We start from the raw sequence: 21234 nt of genomic DNA on the forward strand, positions 1-21234 counted from the left end.
GTATAGATATACTACATTTTGTTTATCCATTCATCAGTTGATACATGTTTGGGTTGTTGCCACTTTGTGGTATGTTATGCTGCCTTGGCTCTCTTGACAGACTATAACCTTTATTAGGCAGGGATAATATTAATGAAATTTAATGGAATAAATGGATTTGGATGAGAAGTATTTATTTTAGGCAGATTTAAATAAGGATTGACTCATTGATTTTAAAAGTTTATGTTTAGTTCTGTTACTTAATACTTAAATTACTTAATAATTTAATTCAATGAATGTTTATCTTGTCCCGTATGCACTGTCTTACAATAGCCCTCAATGTGCAGATTATCCATTAACCCAAAAAAGCCGTTTCATACCTGTTAGTTGGCTGAGACTCAGCTAAGTAAATTTGCAGCAATTTATTTCTAGTTCTTTTTCGAAAGACCCTAAACCTCTAAAACTAAGCCATATTTCCAGTGGCTGATAGTATTCTTTTGCTTTGTTCATGTTACTTTCCTACTTTTGGCATTGAAAATTAATCATTTCTTTTGTCTTGAGATGGAGTCTTGCTCTCTTGCCCAGGCTGGAGTACAGTGGTGTAATATCAGCTCACTGCAACCTCTGCCTTCTGGATTCAAACGATTCTCCTGCCTCAGCCTCCCGAGTAGCTGGGATTACAGGCACACGCCACCACAGCTGGCTAATGTTTTGTATTTTAGTAGAGATGGGGTTTCACCATGTTGGTCGGGCTGGTCTCAAACCCCTGACCTCAGGTGATCTTCCTACCTCGGCCTCCCAAAGTGCTGGGATTACAGGTGTGAGCTGCTGCACCCAGCCTGAAAATTTAAACTGCTTTATGGATACAGGGGAAGGGATGTGAAAAGGAGAAATAATAGTGATGGTGACAGCTGCATTGGCATTGCACCTTGGAAATTGTCTTAGAGAAAATTATGAGCCAACGATTGGGTAACAGATTTAACATTGGAGTTAGGAATGCCCACAACTACCCTTAGGTTCAGTAATTTGTTGGGAAAACTCACAGGATTCTACATATAGTTTGACTCAATACTATTATTTATTACAGTGAAAAAATACAAAGCGAACTCAGCAAAGGGAAAGGGTATATGGGGCAACGTCTTAGGAAACCAGTTGCAAGATTCTAAGTCCTTACCCATTGGTGTCACTCAGTGCTTCATTCCTCCAGCAGCTAGTCCACACATGTGAAATGTTGCCCACCAGGGAACCTCACTAAAGACTCAATGTGCAGCGTTTTTATGGGGAGATTGTCACATAGGCACCGTTTGCCTATCATGTACCCAAGTTCCAGAATCTTCTTAGGCCAGACCTTCCTCAAAAGAAATTATAAAATAATATTTCAGAATCCTAGAAAGAAAGTATATGTTCAGATTAAATCATATTGTTTGCACAGATAGTTTAGGCACTGTGAGCCATTCTTAATAGGGAATGTTAGAAACCCTCCCAACATCCAAATCCAAATCCCTGTAAGCCAGCCAACCTTGTAAGTAGGACTTTCAAAAGATAACAGTATCAAGCCTGCTATATAAATTTTCTGTAGCACTATCTCATACCAATCATAAACAATTTTAATCTAGCCCTTGATCCTGGATTTAGTTAGCTTCTCTTGTTTCATTTATTTATTTATTTATTTAGAGTTGGAGTCTCTCCTCGTTGCCCAGGCTGGAGTGCAGTGGTGCAATCTCGGCTCACTGCAACCACCGCCTCCTAGGTTCAAGTGATTCTCTTGCCTCAGCCTCCTGAGTAGCTGGGACTACAGGTGCGTGCCACCAAGCTCAGCTATTTTTTATATTTTTTGGTAGAGAGGGGGTTTCACCATGTTGGCCGGGCTAGTCTTGAATTCTTGACCTCAGGTGATCTGCCCACCTTGGCCGGCCAAAGTGCTAGGATTATAGGCGTGAGCCACTGCGTCCAGCTTTTGCCTCTCTTTTTTAGAGTGTATGAGGATTGGGTGCTGCACCAATGCTTTAGGTGGTAGTTTCCATATTTATAAAATGAGGATAACTGAAACTCATTGAAATTAAATGATTTGCCATGGTGTGATACCTAACAATGGAAGAGAGCTGGGATTTAGATAGGTGTATTTCAGTCCTTAAATTTAGACCTCTTAATAGTCTACAACAGATGCATAGAAGAAACAAATTATCTACATGAAATATTTCAGTCATGCATTTTGAACATTGATTAAAAAGGACATGTCTATTGGCTATATTTCACTTCGATTGGTTGCCTGATTTCTTCAGCTCTGGGTAGGGCTTTTTATCATTAAAGATGAATAACGTTTTATCTCTTTTCTTCCCCAGGAAAATCTAATGTAATGGATGCACTTAGTTTTGTAATGGGAGAGAAAATAGCTAATTTAAGAGTGAAAAATATTCAAGAACTCATTCATGGAGCACATATTGGAAAACCTATTTCTTCTTTTGCAAGTGTAAAAATTGTATATGTGGAGGAAAGTGGTGAAGAGAAAACATTTGCAAGGATTATCCGAGGTATTTTTTAATAAATTTTTTTCATTTTATTTTTCAAGAGTCAAGTAAGATTGCCCATTTTTTCTTTCTTTGGAGGGTATGGTTTATTATTCTACTGGCATAATGAGCTAAAGTTCTTGTTTCTCTTGCATAGCATATCTCAGAAGCAAGTAACAGAACTTGTTTGATTCGCCACATAATTCTCCAATTATGTCTGCTTTTCCTTAACAGACATAATTGTTCAAATCCCCCTACTGTCAAATAACATTTTAAAATCTGGATATTTAGTTAAGACGAAGGAGGGAGGGCTGGGTATAGTGGCTCATGCCTGTAATCCCAGCACTTTGGGAGGCCGAGGCGGGCAGATCATGAGGTCAGGTGATCGAGACCATCCTAGCTAACACGATGAAACCCCGCCTTTACTAAAAATACAAAAAATTAGCTGGGCGAGGTGGCGGGCACCTGTAGTCCCAGCTACTCAGGAGGCTGAGGCAGGAGAATGGCGTGAACCCAGGAGGCAGAGCTTGCAGTGAGCCGAGATCGTGCCACTGCACTCCAGCCTGGGCAACAGAGCAAGACTCCATCTCAAAAAAAAATAATAAGATGAAGGAAGGAGTACCTTGAAGACAGAGAAATCATAAAATTTATTCTGGAGGTTCTTTATGTTTATCAGTTTTCTTAGTGATGAACAAATTGTATGCATATTTTTGGCTTTATTATAGACAGTTTTTTCTACCACTAAAAAGCAACTTGAGTGAAATGTTTGAATTTGTGTGTGTGTATATATATATTTACGGGAAAAGAGCAAGGATTTGGGAAAGAGGAAGAAATTTTTTTTAAAGGTGTGGATAGATAAGAGACCAGTGGTTGCATTCTTTTGAGCCTTTGATCAGTTGTTCACATGTGACAGAGATAGAGACATAGTCACTTATACATTAGGCTAGCTCAGTGAATCTGCATTTTTATATAAGATAATATAGGCTGGGCATGGGGCTCACGCCTGTAATCCCAGCACTTTGGGAGGCCACAGCAGGACGATTGCTTGAACTCGGGAGTTTGAGACCAGCCTGGGCAACATGGTGAGACCTTGTCTCTACAAAAAATTAGCAGTGTGTGGTAGCGTGAGCCTGTAGTCCCAGAACTTAGGAGGCTGAGGTGGGAAGATCACTTGAGTCCGGGAGGTCTAGGATACAGTGAGCCAAGATTGCGCCACTGCACTCCAACCTGGGCAACAGAGCAAGACCCTGTCTCAGAAGAAAAAAAGATAAAGATAGGGCAGAGGAGACAATCAGATATGCATTTATCTCAGGTGAGCAGAGGGATGACTTTGAGTTCTGTCCTTTGTCCTGTACATGTGAAGATAAGCTATCAATTTATATTGTCAGGTTGAAATTCAACAGAATTGTTTTAGGGTAAAGATCTTGGGGCCCACAAGGAATTTCCCTGTGGGTAAATTGTGAGGGAGGCATGCGGTTTTTGTTGTTGTTGTTTTTTAATCTTTACAGCTACCTTATTTAGTAACAAAATAGGAGGCAAGTTTGCATGACCTAGTTCCCAGGTTGACTTTTCCCTTTGGCTTAGTTAGGGGTTCTGAGATTTATTTTCCTTTTACATCCTGAGTAGGATACATGCTCCTTCATATCAGAGACTTTCATGTGTTTTGTTCACCACTGTAAGAGACCTTGACATGTAATAGACACTCAATATTTGTTGACTCATTAAATGCATGTATATTATTATATAACTGGCCATTTCAATAAGAAAAATAATTTTATTAAACTTTCAGTGGATTTTGAGGTATATCTGGTATTTATATATTTTTTAACAGGGTTTTTTTTATTTTAGGGGTATGCTCAGAATTTCGCTTTGATGATAATCTTGTGAGTCGTTCTGTTTACATTGCAGAGTTGGAAAAGATAGGCATAATAGTCAAAGCACAAAATTGTTTAGTTTTTCAGGTAAGTAGCTATAGTAGTTTATTTGATTTAGAGTTTTGAAAATGCATCACTATATTTTATATGTTGGTGTGCATTACTGTTTTTAAAAGGGAACTGTAGAGTCAATTGCAATGAAGAAACCCAAAGAAAGGACCCAGTTTTTTGAGGAAATCAGCGGTTCAGGAGAGCTTATAGGAGAATACGAAGAAAAGAAAAGAAAGTTACAAAAAGCTGAAGAGGATGCACAGTTTAATTTTAATAAGAAAAAAAATGTAGCGGCAGAGCGCAGACAAGCAAAATTAGAGAAGGAAGAGGTAAGATGTCATGAAGATGTAACCATTAAGTGTTGGATGTAAAACTTTTTATGTTAGAATCACTAGGTATGGGCTTGGGGTTACCAAGAAGATTAATTTAATAGTATAAGACAATTAAAGCCCAGTATTCATTAAGATAAACTTTTTGATATATTTCCCACTATTTGGGTTTTTCTTTCTGAATAGGCAGGACAGCCTGAACTAGAAAAATGTCTGATTTTCCCAACTAAAAACAAGCTTGAGGGGTTTATGTCTCATGTGGCAAAGGCTCTCAGATGTTTGGATATTAAACCCCTTATGCTCTTAAAAATTATTGAGGACCCCAAAGAGTTTTTGTTCATATGGGCTATATCTATTAATATTTATTGTATTTGAAATTAACACTGGAAATTTAAAAAATATTTTAATGATCCCTGTAAAAATAGCAATAAACTCATTACATGTTAATATAAATAGCATTTTTATGAAAGATAACTGTATTTTCCAAAACCAATTAGAAGAGAGACATTGTTTTACCACTTTTATAATTTCTTTAATGTCTAGCTTAATAAAAGACAGCTGGATTCTCATAAACACTTCTGTGTTAAATCTAACTTATGCTAAGGCCTAGCAATTTTGTCCACACTGTGAGTGCAAGTGTCAACACATTGAAATAGACAAAGTCTTAGTATTATTATGAAAATAATTTTGCTTTCAGGGATTCCCTAAAAGGGTCTTGGGAACCTCCTAGGAGGCCATGACCACATTACATGCAAAGGTACTTCTGTACATTTCTTGGGCCCCTTCACAATGCCTAATATAGTACCTTGTCTTCGGTTGTAGTTAAAGTGATATTTTTGAAACTCAAATCAGATCCTAACTTTCCATGCATAAAACCTTCCAGTGCAGTGCTTCTCACTGCCCTGAGAATCTTGTCTCTCTCTCTTTTTTTTTTTTTTCCGCAGGCTGGAGTGCAGTGGCGCGATCTTGGCTTGCTGCAAGCTCCGCCTCCTGGGTTCACGCCATTCTCGTGCCTCAGCCTCCCGAGTAGCTGGGACTACAGGCGCCCGCCACCGCACCTGGCTAATTTTTTTTGTATTTTTAGTAGAGACGGGGTTTCACCGTGGTCTCATTCTCCTGACCTCGTGATCTGCCTGCCTCGGCCTCCCAAAGTGCTGGGATTACAGGCGTGAGCCACCACGCCTGGCCAAGAATCTTGTCTCTTATAAGGCGTACTAGCCTTGTCTCTGTTTACCTCTTGAGCCTTAACTTCCTATGTTTTGCTACCACCTTGACCTTTATGATGTGTTGAACACACCAAACTCCTTTCTATTCTAGGGCTTTTGCTATTTCCTCTGCCTAGATAGCTGTATGCCTGATTGTGCATACCTGGTAGTCTCTGATTCATGTTTTTATTAAAAAGCCATTTTCTCAGGTAGGCATTTACTGTTCATTCCTCCAATCTAAATTAGTACCCCTTCCCTTGTACTAACACATTACCCTATTTTGTTTCTTTTGTAGCGTTTATTGCTGTATAAAATTATCTTGTTTATTATTTGTTTGTTTGTCTGTCAACAAAGAGTCAAACTCTGTAAAATATTTGAAGAGGTTTATTCTGAGCCAAATATGAGTGACCATGGCCTGTGACACAGCCCTAAGGAGATCCTGAGAACATGTGCCCAAGGTGGTTGGGCCACAGCTAGGTTTTATGCATTTTAGGGGGACATAAGACATCAGTCAATACTTGTAAGATGTATGTTGGTTCATTCTGGAAAGGAGGGGGAGCCAGGGCTTCCGGGTTATAGGTGGATTCAAAGATTTTCTGATTGGCAATTGATTGAAAGAGTTTTATCTAAAGACCTGGAATCAATAGAAAGGAAATGTCTGGGTTAAGATTAGGGATTATAGAGACCCAGTGTTCTTGTTATGCACATGAAGCCTCCAGGTAGCAGGCTTCAGAGAGAATACATTGTAAATGTTTCTTACCAGACTTAAAGAGGTATCGGACTCTTAGCTGGTTGTCTCCTGGTTCAGGAAAAAAGGTTTGGAAAAGGGAAAGGAGATTCTCTACAGAATGTCGATTTTTTTCCCCACAAGAGACAACTTTGCAGGGCTATTTCCAGATGTGGCAAAGAAACATATTTGCAGTTAAAATATTTTAATTTCCTTCCTTATCTGTCATGTGATACTATGCCAGCATCACGTTGGAAAGTAAGCTATATTATATAGGGTTGAATAAAACCCCTCTGGCCGGGCATGGCACCACATGCCTATAATCCCAACGCTTTGGGAGACCGAGGCAGGCGGATCACTTGAGGTCAGGAGTTTGAGACCAGCTTGGCCAACATGGAGAAACCCGGTCTCTACTAAAAATACAAAAATTAGCTGGGCGTGGTGGCACATGCCTGTAATCCCAGCTACTCAGGAGGCTGAGGCAGGAGAATCACTTGAACCTAAGAGGCAGAGGTTGCAGTGAGCCGAGATCGCACCACTGCACTTTAGTCTGGGCGGCAGAGTGAGACTCTGTCTCAAAAACAAAAAAACAAAAAAACCCTCTGATGAGACTTTGTAGAGCAGACTCCCCAGGCTCCTTAGATAGAAATTTGGGCAAGAGAAGAAAAAAGATCAGAGTTTAGTCCTCGTGTTTATTCTCTGACTTTTCTTCCTCTCTTCTCCCCATTAGAATAACTGTAATATAAACTGCACAAGAGCAGGGTTGGGCCTGGGTATGGTGGCTCACATCTTTAATCCCAGTACTTTGGGAGGTTAAGGTGGGAGCATCCCTTGAGCCCAGGAGTTCGAGACTAGGCTGGGCAACATAGTGAGACCTCATCTCTACAAAAATAAAAATAAAAAACTTTGCACGGTGTGGTGGCACACACCTGTCTTTCCAGCCACTCAGGGGGCTGACACAGAAGGATCTCTTGGGCCCAGGAGGTCGAGGCTACAGTGAGCTGTGATCATGCCATTGCATTCCAGCCTGGGTGAGAGAGCAAAACTCTGTCTCAAACAAACAAACAAATAGGATCAGGGATAGTCTGTCTTATTTTCTGCTATATTCCCAATGCATAGACCAGCGCCTGGCACATAGTAGATACTCAATACATATTTGAAGAAGTAAATGAAAAGTGGATGTTTCTTATCAGTGATGTTTCTCTGTCTTCATATTTTCTAATATGTATACATTTCCTTGGTTTTGTTAGTGGAAAGGAGTGGCAGCAGTGGAAGTCAGACTATAATAATCACAATATACTGAATGGCAGAATTTAAACATTTCAAGGACAGTTAGAACAAAACAACTTCCTGATTGTTTTTTACAACATCTTAGCGGATAGCCTGTTACTTTGAATACTTCCAGTATTGATTAGGAGCTCCTCTTGAGGTAGCCTGTTCCTTTATTTCTTTAATAGCACAAATGTTAAGGAAATTATTATTTTCCACATATAATTTAGCACTGTAAGAGTCCTGTTTTATCGGTAGAAAAACTACTTCCTATAGTAGGAATTTTTCCTGGAGTCATTGAATTTAAAGTTACCAGCACCTTATAAGTCATATCACACTCTTCTTTCAGTTTACAAAGGAGGAAGCTGATGCCAGAAATACTGATTGAGTTGTCAAACTCACAGGTCCAGACAAAAGGGACCCAGGTTAATGCATGCCACTTCGTTGTTCTTATCATCATACCACTGAGCGCAAGAACACAAAATCATTTACTGCTGTATTGGGTTATTTAAAAAGTATATTCAGAAACCCTCGCCAAATTATGCTACTTTTGGCAAGAATATTATGTCCTAATAACAAATAAAAATTCATTAGTTAATTCGTTGGTATAGTAGTTGAGTTTATGAAAGGCCAACTTAAATATACTCCCTCTTAACTGCTGTTGAATTATACTCTTTTGTAGGCAGATCGTTACCAGAGTCTCCTTGAAGAACTGAAAATGAACAAGATACAACTGCAGCTTTTTCAACTATACCATAATGAGAAAAAGATTCATCTCCTGAACACCAAGTTAGAGCATGTGAATAGGGATTTGAGTGTCAAAAGAGAGTCTTTGTCTCATCATGAAAACATAGTTAAAGCCAGGAAAAAGGAACATGGAATGCTAACTAGACAACTACAACAAACAGAAAAAGAATTGAAGTGAGTTTTTAAAAGTAGATATTAACAGTTGGGTTATATGTAGCTTGATAGAGGAAATAATATAAGTGACACTTTGAAAATTGATTTTAAAAATAAGCTTTTTACTTTGGAATACTTTAGATACACAGAAAAATTATAAAGATAGTATAGGCCAGGTGCGGTGGCTTATGCCTGTAATCCCAGCACTTTGGGAGGCTGAGGCAGGTGGATCACGAGGTCAGGAGCTCGAGACCATCCTGGCTAACACGGTGAAACCCCGTCTCTACTAAAAATACAAAAAATTAGCCGGGCATGGTGGCAGGCGCTTGTTGTCCCACCTACTCAGGAGGCTGAGGCAGGAGAATGGTGTGAACCTGGGAGGCGGAGCTTGCAGTGAGCCAAGATCGCGCCGCTGCAGTCTAGCCTGAGCAACAGAGCGAGACTCCGTCTCAAAAAAAAAAAAAGATAGTATGGAATGGTCCTGAAGTGGTGGTGTTTGTCTGGGGTAATACCCGAGGTTCATTGCCTCACAGCAAGGAAATCAAGGATGCAGACACACAAGGAGTGAGGTTAAGAGTGGAGGTTTAATAGGTGAAAAAGAGAAAAGCTTTCTCTCATGCAGAGAGAGGGGCTCCCAATTGGGTCTTCTGGTCCACAGTGAAGTACAGGAGGTTTTATAGATGAGCTTGAGGAGGTGGTATCTAATTTAGGGCATGAAGGATTGGTCAGAACAGGTATTTCATTTGCATAGCACGTGAAGAACTGGTTAGGACTAGGTGTGCCATTTGCATAGTGCACAAAGAAGCTGGCCACCCCATCCTGATTTTTTATTATGCAGATTCTGTATCTGGCTGGCACCATGTTGCCAGCTTTTCTACTGTACACGTGGTGACAAAGAAAAGGGAAGATGGAGCCTTCATGTTGAACATAGCTGGCTTCTGGGTAGCCCTTTTCTATTGTCTCAGCTGCTGGCATTCACTTGTGCAAGCTTCCAGCTTGCTTATGTATATTTGTAGCCTGATTTTTCAGGCTCCTCTTTGTTAGAAAAGAAATGATTTGGGGGCTGCTTTTTGTTAAAAGGGAAGCTCTGCTGAGGACTCTCTTAACCTTCACTATCTGCCTGAATAATTTATTTTTAGCTCCTGTGTCCGTCCCATATTCTCAACACTCAGTTTCTCCTATTATTAACATCTTACATTATTATGATACATTGTCAGAATTAATAAACTAATATTGATACATTAACTAAAGTCCATACTTTATACATATTTTCTCAGTTTTTGCCTAATGTCCTTTTTATGATCCAGAATACCATATTACATTTAGTTATATGTCTCCTTAGGCACCTTTTAGCCATGACAGTTCTTGTTTTTGATGAGCTTGACAATTTTGAGGAATATTGGTCAGTTTTTTTGTAGAACATATTTCAATTGGGATTTGTCTGATGGTTTTCTCATAATTAGACTGAAGATACAGACTGTGGGGAGGAAGACCACAGAAGTAAAATGTCATTCTCATTATATTCTATCAGAATGTCAGTGTATTATATGTTACATGACATTTATCATGTACTATATCATATGTCATATCAACATGGTATCACTGTTGATGTTGACCTTGATCACCTGACTGAAGTGGTGTTTGTCATGTTTCTCCTCTGTGAGGTTATTTTTTCTCCCTTTTCATACTATAATATTTGAGAGGAAGTCACTATGCTTAGCCCACACTTAAGGAGTAAGGAGAGTTATGTTTTACCTTGAGGGCAAAGTATCTACATGATTTATTTGGAATTCTGCACAGATTTGTCTCTACTTAATTATTTTAAAATTAAATTGTTATTTGTTTACATCAGTATAGATTTATGGATATTTTACATTTAGAGTTATAATCCAATATTACATTGTTGATTTTGTTGCTTAGATTGTTCCTGGTGTGGCCACTGAGAACTCTTTGAGTTGGCTCCTGTGTCCCTTTGAAATATTCTCATTATTGTGATTTTTTTTGGAGCTCTTCCTTACTTTCTAGAAGATAAGTATCTTCTAGTGTCATCTTGTATGAGCCAGTCCAAGCATCAGCTTGCCCCAGCTTGTATGAGCCTGCCCCAGGCTCTCCAAGGAGCCCTGGTTCCTTTTATTGGAGAATAGTATTAGGAACCAACATCTAGGCGGTGGGTGTGTTTGTTGCTACTGGAGTGTCCTTGCTTCTAGGCTTTCTCAGCTGTTGGAACTAGGAAATACCTGTGTATACTATTTATACACATAGCTATAAATATTTTCATATGTGACCATCTATATTAAGCTAAACATGAGTTCATATTGATGTCTCCCAATTCTAAGCCATTACCATATTAATCATTCTAGCCTTCTCTTGCTTATCTGTAACCTCCCACTTCAACAATGGGAAATCTGGCTTCTACCATCTGCCATCCATTTGCTTAATTGTGCAATTCCAGTAATCACATGTGATAGTGTCAGAATTGTTAACCCATACTCCCATGGAAAGCATCTTTGTAACTATAGTATAGTACTTATGTACGATTCTTTTGTTTTTAGTCTTACAGACTCCACTCATTTCTAGAATTAGGTCAGCATGTTTTCCTTCCACCCATTCAGTAGGACTGTTTCTACATTTGTAATAAAGTTAGATTTTTTATTGCATTCTACACTCCATCTAGGATCCCTTAGCCTCCTGAGTCATTCTTTTTTAATTTGCTTACATTAAGGTTCATTCTTGGTGCTGTAAAGTAATATAGGTTTTGGCAAATTCATAGTGTCAAGTGTCTACCACTACAGTACCACTCTCAAAAGTGACCATGTGCTTTATTCAACCCTCCCCCTGACCTTGCTCAACCTTTGGCAGCCGTTGATCTGCTTACAGTCTCTGAAAGTTGATTTTTAGGAGTTCTTTTTTAAAGTGGTTTGATCAAAACAACTTCTTCCCTTTATATATTAAAGAAATGAAATTTTCTTTAAAGCAAACATTTTTCCCTTTTCAGGTCAGTTGAAACCCTTTTAAATCAGAAGAGGCCTCAGTACATTAAAGCCAAAGAAAACACTTCTCACCACCTTAAGAAATTAGATGTGGCTAAGAAATCAATAAAAGACAGCGAAAAACAATGTTCTAAACAGGAAGATGATATAAAAGCCCTGGAGACAGAGCTGGCTGATTTAGATGCTGCATGGAGAAGTTTTGAAAAGCAGATTGAGGAAGAAATGTTACATAAAAAGCGAGACATTGAACTGGAAGCCAGTCAGGTAAAAAAGGTCAACTTAGGGGAAATTTTATGTTTCTATTATTTCAGCTTCTTTGAATTAGAAAAAAATTTAAAAGATGACCTCGCTGATATTTTAAGAGATTATCCTCAATGTAAATTGTGGGGATTTAAATTTTTCAGTGTGTATACAGAACTAAATTTATTTATTTTTAATTTTAATTTTGTAGAGATAGGGTCTTGCTCTGTCACTCAGGCTGGAGTGCAGTGGCATAATCATGATGCAGGATTTTTTTTGTTTGTTTTTGAGATGGAGTTTCGCTCTTATTGCCCAGGTTGGAGTGTAATGGTGTGGTCTTGGCTCACCGCAACCTCCACCTTCTGGGTTCAAGCAATTCTCCTGCCTCAGCCTCCTGAGTAGCTGGGATTACAGGCATGCGCCACCATGCCTGGCTAATTTTGTATTTTTAGTAGAGATGGGGTTTCTCCATGTTGGTCAGGCTGGTCTCAAACTCCCGACCTCAGGTGATCCACCTGCCTTGGCCTCCCAAAGTGTGGGGATTACAGGCGTGAGCCACTATGCCTGGCTGATGCAGGACTTTTCTCAGTCACTTTGTCAGCCAGAGACCCTCAGTTGGTGACGCCCTTTCCCAGGCCTTGCTTGGTCCCACGTTCACTGCAGGAGACACCCTGTCCACTCAGCCTGCCAGGCCGCACCTGGCCTGCACTCTGGCACGAATCCCACAGCTGCCACAGCTGCCACGACTGCTCACTCATTCCCCAGCAGAAGACGGTGTGTGAGCGAGCAAGTTTAGTTTCCAGCCAGCTGTTCCAAGTACTGGCACAGAAGCAGGCTCCATGTGGTGTTGGAGCTGGACCAGGTGTGTCACAAACCACTTCCACTGTGGGCTCTGGTGCCCAGATGAGGGGAACACAGTGGCACCCAGGCAAGGGTGCTCATGACCCCGAAGCCCCAGAGGGGGTGTTACAGTGTGCTAATCAGCTCTTTAGTCCTGTCTGCAGCCCGAAGGATGCACGTCCAAAGGCGTGTTAACAGCTCTGTCAGCCTCTTGACCCACTCTGGCCCTCAGCTCCGGGGCTTGCTCGGCCCCACCACTGCTTCCTGTCATGTGGGGCAGCTGCCCTCTGCCAGCAGAGGGCAGAGGGCCACAGTGTTTCAGCCTTCTGTGTACCCACATTCAGTGGGTCCTGAGTTCTTGTCCTGCGTCTAAGAAGAAAGGCTACACTGGCAATCAAAGAGTGAGGAAGGCAAAGAAGAATTTTATTGAGCTATGAAATAGCTCAGCAGAGAGGGGATGCAAGAGGTCATCCACTACCTGAAGTCAGGTGGTTTCTCCCCCAGTGTAGCTGGGTCTGGGGCTTTTATGGACTCAGAATGGGGGAATGTGTGCTGATTGGTTTGTGAGTATGCAAAAAAAGGCTAAAACAAAGGCACTACCCTAAAATGGGTACAACAATGTGAAAAACCAATTAGGGAAGGGTAGATGTATGTAAAATAGGTGAAGGGTAGGGATCAATCACAGGTAAGCACACCAAACAGCAAGAGAGGTTCTCAATCTTGTCTGTGGATTTACCCAGCACTCGTAGCTAGGCTTTAAACTGTCTTTGGCTTGAAGGTCAGTTTTCATGAGGGACCCACCCTGTCTGTCTAGGATTTGTCTGCCTCCTGCTGCTGTCAATCGTAGTTCACTACAGTGTCACTCCTGGGCTCAATCGATCCTCCTGTCTACAGGTGCATGCTACCACACCTGTCTCATTTTTAAATTTTTTGTAGAGATGAGGTCACACTGTGTTGCCTAGGCTGATTTCAAACTCCTGGGCTCAAGTGATCCTCTTGCCTCGGCTTCCCAAAGTGCTGGGATTACAGGCCTGATCCACTGTGCCTGGCCTAAAAGACTGTTTAAAATAGAGCAGCGAAAACCTCTATACTAAGGTATCTGTCCAAAAATCTTAAAAGAGAAAGGAGAATCCAGAGAAAATGATATATTTTTTCTACTTATATAGTCATAATTATTTTGGTATATAATTGTGATATAAGAGTATCATAAAATTGATAAAAGAGATAAATGATAAAAATGTGGTTGTCAATTACATGTTTTTGCCATCTACTGATTTATTATAATTAAATCTTGTATAATAAGTTAGAGATTAATTCATCACTGAACATTTTAAAGCACCTTAAGTAATCAGTTTCCTTCTTGTCAATTAAGTGATCATGTCTCCTCAAAGCCACGAGTATCTTTAAGTGTTTATGAGAGGAAAAAATGATTACCTTATGAATAATAAGATAAACACTTGAGCCCAGGAGGCCAAAGCTGCAGTGAGCCGTGATTGTGCCACTGTACTCCAGCCTGGGCAAAATAAAAATAAATAAATAAGTTTCAAATACAAATAAATAAATAATAAACAGCTTTTTTAAAGGAAGCTTTCATGCTCACATTATTTTACCTGGGGAAGGTGGTCGATTATGATTTAATTTATATAAAGCAAGCTTTTGGGAAGATTAATTATCTTCTAGTACAGGATTTCATACAAAGAATTTGCTCTCATGCTTCTTAAGGTGAATTAGCAATTTTTCAATACTGTTTATGCAGCTGGATCGTTATAAAGAACTTAAGGAACAAGTAAGAAAGAAAGTAGCTACAATGACTCAACAACTGGAAAAACTGCAGTGGGAACAGAAGACAGACGAAGAAAGACTGGCATTTGAAAAGAGGAGGCATGGAGAAGTTCAGGTATCTTGGGTTGTACAGTAATGATTTAGAATCATTCTTAATGAAGTTTTATTTCCTTTTTGTACCTGTCTCCAGAATGAATCTCCTTAACCTTAACACTATACTGCCTCATTTCATTTATTTCATGATTTGGCAGATGAAGATACATATATAAAAGGCATAATCTATGATAGTTCTGTGAGTAGAAGAGGCATTTTGTGCAAGGAGAAAAACAAAGGTGGTAACATAGCAGGAATTACTTTTAAAACATTTGTATAATGGTATAATTGATATAAAATTATACACCGATTTATGAAAATACACATTGGACATTTTTGCCTTTCTGCATGCTAATTTCTTTTTGGAATAACCTATTCATCTTTACATGTTAAAATCTAGAGTTACCAACACTGCAAAGCCTTCCCTGGCCCTCCTTTTCTTTATATCCCAGCTCCTAAAAAAGCCAAAAATAATTTCCTCCTCGTATAACTACCTATTATTATTTGATACAGAGTTTCGGTCTTGTTGCCCAGACTAGAGTGCAATGACACGGTCTCGGCTCACTACAACCTCCGCCTCCCAGGTTTAGGCAATTCTCCTGTCTCAGCCTCCTGAGTAGCTGGGATTACAGGCATGTGCCACCATGCTTGGCTAATTTTGTATTTTTAGTAGAGACAGGGTTTCTCCGTGTTGGTCAGGCTGGTCTTGAACTCCTGACCTCAGGTGATCCGTCCTCCTCAGCCTTGCAAAGTGCTGGGATTACAGGCCTGAGCCACCGTGCCCAGCCAATTTTTTATCTGTATCTAAGGGCTTTTGTCAGATCGCATAAAAATTAAAATTAATTGGTACCTCTCTACTGGACTGGAAGCTTATTAAAGGCAGGATTCTAATTGTGTCCATTGTAAACCTTGCACTTAGTAGATGTCAGTAAGTGTTGGTTGAATTGCTGTTGTCTTTTGAATACAAAAAAACAATAAGAAGAACACATGTAGTTGCAGACAGATGGAGAAGACTTGTAGTAGTCTCCAGTTGGATTTAATGATAAAGTGAATAGAACAAAACTTTCCTGAAATCCTCATCCACAAGGCTATTAGTTGCCCTATAGGTTCCTATATTAATATAACACAAAACCACTCTACTATAATTACTTATTTAATTGTCTGTCTCTCCTACCAGACATTAGTTCTTTGAGGGCAGGGACTCGTTCCTGCTTATTTCTGTACCTCTAGTTCCTATCACGTGGTAGCCAGTGAATATATTTAGGTTGTTGCAAAAGTAATTGCAGTACTTTTGCACCAACCTAATATATTTGTTGAGTAAATTAGTTAAGGGGTAAGAACTATATAGATATTTGAAAATAATCTCTTTGAAGTTTGAAGTTACAGAGAGAAATGGCTAGAGATCAAATATCTAGCAAATGGCAAAGAGTCAGGAGTTGAACCCTGATCTGTAATTTGCTCTGATAAGTGTTTTCATATAATTATATTTGATATCTTTCAATTTTATAACAGCTTATAATATTATAGTAAGTTCTAGGCATGTAAGTTTGTTGGTTTGGAATTGCTGTAATTGATTTTAGATTTCATTTCCTCTTTTAGGGAAATCTAAAACAAATAAAAGAACAAATAGAAGATCATAAAAAACGAATAGAGAAGTTAGAGGAGTATACAAAGACATGCATGTAGGTAGAGTAAAAAAAAATTTCTTGCAGCAATTTTATTTTTTGAAAGAGGGTCTCACTCCCATTGCCCAGGCCAGAGTGCAGGGGCACAATCATGGCTCACTGTAGCCTCAACTTCTGGGGCTCACATGACTCTCCTACCTCAGCTTGTAGCTGAGACTACAGGCGCATGCCACCACACCCAGCTAATTTTTTCTATTTCTGGTAAAGATGGGGTTTCATCCTGTTGCCCAGACTGATCTTGAACTCCTGGACTCAAGAAATCCACCCTCCTTGGACTTCCAAAGTGCTAGGATTACAGGTGTGAGCCATCACACCCCTTGCAGCTCTCTTATTTATGTATTTCTTTCTTTTTTTTTTTTTGAGACAGGGTCTCACTCTCGCCCAGACTGGAGTGCAGTTGCATGATCATGGCTTACTGCAACCTGCACCCCTTGGGCTCAAGTGATCCACCTGCCTCAGCCCCCTGAATAGCTGGTACTACAGGTGTGTGCCACCACACCTGGCTAATTTTTTTTTGCATTTTGTAGAGACAGGGTTTTGCCATGTTGCCAGGCTGGTCTCAAATTCCTGGACTCAAGCCAGCCACCCACTCAGCCTCTCAAAGTACTGGGATTACAGGAGTGAGCCACCTGGCCTAGCCACATTTTTCAAATCAACAAAGAATGAGCAAAATCTTTTTTGCCCATGTTTGGTGTCAGGGTTATTGCATTTTTTACCCTTTAAAAATTGATAGAGCACTGCTCTATTCCCCTGCAATGCCAGACAAGAGTATGTTGTATCTGGTAATTCCTAAATTTTGGTTTGTCATTTTGCTATATAATTTGTTGTTATTTTGTAGGGATTGCTTGAAAGAGAAAAAACAGCAAGAGGAAACCCTAGTGAATGAAATTGAAAAAACAAAATCAAGAATGTCTGAAGTTAATGAAGAATTGAATCTTATTAGAAGTGAATTGCAGAATGCTGGGATTGATACCCATGAGGGAAAACGTCAGCAAAAGAGAGCAGAGGTTCTGGAACACCTTAAAAGACTGTACCCAGATTCTGTGGTAATGAGAATGAATAGTTAATTTAAACAAAAAAACTAAGCTTTCCTGTTTGCTTTCAACAGTATCTTCTCATTTGGGATTAGAAATATTACCATAATTACAAAGCAATATTATTTCAGACATCTTTAAGTTTTGTGTTTGACTCTTTATATTTAAAATGTAATAGTAAATAATTAGGGTAAAACTTCCAGTAGTAGCTGTAGATATGTAATTATTGGAGAGAAGCGTGACATGAACATAGTACTCAGAAAGTTCAAATTGTGGCCAGTATCCCCAAAAGGACTTGGATGCTGTGAAGTAGTCTGAGCCCCCCAGACACATAGCCTCAAACCTCATGTTTTTCATGATTTTATTTGTTTTTGAAATATTTTTTCAGCAGACATCATTGGCATATTTTTATTCTCTAAGTTTGACTGTGCATCCGGTATTGGTAGTGTATTTCATTAGCCAGAATACAGTATCACTTGCTTGGGGTGCCAGCGTCACAAGATTATTTCCTTTTGTATCGGGGTGGCATCTGACCCGCTTGTCACTAACATCAGTGTATACTGTGCAATCCTTATTTTATGATATGGCCTGTTTTCTGCATTTGAGACTGGTAACCACTGCTCTATTTTGAAACACCTACCGGCTAGGGCAGTGTCTCACGTCTATAATCCTAGCACTCTAGGGGGCTGAGGCTGGTGGATTACCTGAGATCAGGAGTTTGAGACCAGCCTGGCCAACATGGTAAAACCCCGTCTCTACTAAAAATGCAAAAAGTAGCCACACATTGTGGCAGGCACCTGTAATACCAGCTCCTCGGGAGGGTGAGGTAGGAGAATCGCTTGAACCCGGAAGGCAGAGTTTGCAGTGAGCTGAGATCACACCATTGCACCCAGCCTAGGCGACAGAGTGAGACTCTGTCTCCAAAAAAAAGGAAACATCTACCATTGGCCTCCATATCCACACTTTCATGGTTTTCCTCCTATGTCTCTGGCCACCCATCTTCATCTCCTTTATAGCATCTGTTTTGACTTTCTGACTTTTAAATGTTGGTTTTGACTTCTGGATAATGATGGAGGAGTAAGTTTAGGTCACAAAATCTGGATCCCCCAATTCCTATCCAAGTGACAAAAACTAGTGAAACACATACACACACACACACACACACACACACTAGTTAAAAAAAAAAATCGACCTGATGCCATAAACTTTAGAAAATGGTGATAATCTGGGATTAAAAAAAAAAAGTATTGAAGTATAGCACTGCTTTTTCTCAACTCCACAGAAGCTGAACTGATAAATTGACTAATTCCTGAGAATTCTCACCTAGTATTCCTTGATCTAGCAAGGAGCAAACTCACATGTATGTGTTTCCTTTTCCTCTTCTAACTGGAGAGAGATTTAAAAACTGGTGAACTGGGTGCTTATAATCCCAGCGCTTTGGGAGGCCGAAGTGAATGGATCACTTGAAGTCAGGAGTTTGAGACCAGCCTGGCCAACACGGTGAAACACTGTCTCTACTAAAAATACAAAAAATTTAGCCGGCCGTGGTGGTGCATGCCTGTAATCCCAGCTACTTGGGAGGCTGAGGCAGGAGAATTGCTTGAACCCGGGAGGCAGAGGTTGCAGTGAGCCGAGATTGCACCACTGCGCTCCAGCCTGGGTGACAGAGTGAGACTCTTTCAAAAAAACAAAAACAAAAAAACACTGGTGAATTGGGGAATGTGAAGCTCATATGCTCTCTAATGGAAGTGAAGACCCAAGTTCTCACTTACTAGTGCTTTAAAATTGAGAGGCCATTTTGAAGGCCTCTCTTCAAGATGGGATTTGTCCTCCTCCCTCAAGGTAGAAGAACCTTGGTATGGGATATTAATTAAAAACTCAAATGAGAGAGCATTCAGGTACTTAAATGAAGTGTGTTCTTTAAAAGTCTTAGGCGAGTTCTCACTTGCCCCTACCATCCAATCCCTTACAAGAAAGTAAACAGAATAGGAAATACTTATTCTATCAACTGTTGCTCAGAGGAGGTAATTGTCTCACTTCTGTGAGAAAGGGAATTAAGAAAGTTATCCACCATAGCAAATCAAAGATCTGAACAGAGCTACTCACGTTAAACATAAGCAAAGTGAAAAGAATCACTGTGGCAGCTATAGGTACATATAATAACAACAAAGAGAAAGAAACTATTTAAAAACATTTAGAAGTCAAAGAGCCCAGTCTAGAAGGTTACAGAACAAAATCCCCGTAAATGTTTTGCACTATGGGCAATTTAATGAGAACTTGAATTTATAAAACTAGATTCAAATATGAGGTAAAACAATAAGATAAAAAGGAAAATGTAAGCTGTGAAAACAAATCAAGAATAGGCATTATTACTGAATAATTATAGTTAGCATGTAAGTAATAAATAACATAGACAAAATAACAAATTAGAAGCATTAATAGCAAGAAATACTAATAAATTAGAAGTAGCTGCCAGGCGTGATGGTGTGCGCCTATAGTTTCAGCCACTCGGAGGCTGAGGCAAGAGAATACTTGAGTTTGAGACCAGCCTGGGCAACATAGCAAGACCTCATCTCTTTAAAAAAAAAAAAAAAAGGTAGCAAATAATGGATTACACAGCTGAAAATCAAATTATTGACCCTGAAGAAAGGCTTGAGATAATCACAAATTAATGGAGAAGAAAAAGTCAAAGATATTTAAACAGCAAAGACAGTGATGGTTTATCATAGGAAAATGGTATTCTTGAAGTAGAACCTAACAAACGGAGGAAAAAGCCCAAAGATACAAAATTAAACCTTGAGATATTCTAGAGACTGCTGATACACGATGTTTGACATTCAAAGATTTTCTAGTAAAGTTTTTGAACTTTAGTCTAATTAATTCTTGACCATTCTTCAGGTCTCAGGTCAAGTAACACTTCGTGGAAATCCTTCCTAGACTTTTTTTTTTTTTTTTTTTTTTTTTTTAGATGGAGTCTTGCTCTGTTGCCAGGCTGGAGTGCAGTGGCGTGATCTCGGCTCACTGCAACCTCTGCCTCCCAAGTTCAAGTGATTCTCCTGCCTCAGCCTCCCGAGCAGCTGGAACTGCAGGCGTGTGCCACCACGCCCAATAATTTTTGTATTTTTAGTAGAGACAAGGTTTCACCATGTTAACCAGGATGGTCTCGATCTCTTGACCCCATGATCTGCCCGCCTCAGCTTCCCAAAGTGCTGGGATTACAGGCGTGAGCCACCACACCCAGCTGGAAATCCTTCCTAGACTTCTTATGCCGACCTGGTCCCTGTTAAATATTCTCAGTCTCTGTCAGTGTCTAGCTCCATTTTGTACGTACATGTGATTATTGATTATGTCTTCCTCACTAGACTGAAAATTCTGTGAGGTCAGAAAGTATCTGCTTTGTTCATTAATGTTTTATCCAGTATCTAGCTCAGTACCTGCAATAGTAGGTCCCTTATAGATTCTTGTTTAATAGATAAGGGAATAAATGAATATTATTTAATTGTGTAGTTTTAGAAAATATTTTAATATTTTGGTAAGGCTAGTCCCTCTTTGTTACTCTTTTTTTAAATGAAGTGTTACACAGCTAGATGGACATTGCATAATGAAGCTTAGGTCTATTTGAATAAAACTCTATTAATTATGATGTATGTAATTTTATAAAATTAGTTTTTGTCTGCACTACTTTGCTACATTAGAAAACAATGAATTATATATTTCACTCTAATATAT

General features: G+C 39.5%; 1 protein-coding gene across 4 annotated transcripts in view; it reads left to right on the plus strand.

The window, feature by feature from the left end:
- SMC1B (structural maintenance of chromosomes 1B) overlaps nucleotides 1–21234 on the plus strand; it is a 67998-nt gene that overhangs the window by 2451 nt on the left and 44313 nt on the right. For all 4 annotated transcript variants that reach the window (XM_055254116.2, XM_055254119.1, XM_055254118.1 and 1 more), the window contains exons 2-9: nucleotides 2322–2510; nucleotides 4335–4447; nucleotides 4537–4740; nucleotides 8624–8862; nucleotides 11837–12095; nucleotides 14668–14808; nucleotides 16386–16468; nucleotides 17310–17517. In XM_055254116.2, the coding sequence (XP_055110091.1) occupies nucleotides 2322–2510; nucleotides 4335–4447; nucleotides 4537–4740; nucleotides 8624–8862; nucleotides 11837–12095; nucleotides 14668–14808; nucleotides 16386–16468; nucleotides 17310–17517 (1436 nt within the window). The remainder of the gene's footprint in view (nucleotides 1–2321; nucleotides 2511–4334; nucleotides 4448–4536; nucleotides 4741–8623; nucleotides 8863–11836; nucleotides 12096–14667; nucleotides 14809–16385; nucleotides 16469–17309; nucleotides 17518–21234) is intronic.

Source organism: Symphalangus syndactylus, chromosome 18, assembly GCF_028878055.3.
Source record: "Symphalangus syndactylus isolate Jambi chromosome 18, NHGRI_mSymSyn1-v2.1_pri, whole genome shotgun sequence".
Classification (NCBI taxonomy): Eukaryota; Metazoa; Chordata; class Mammalia; order Primates; family Hylobatidae; genus Symphalangus; species Symphalangus syndactylus.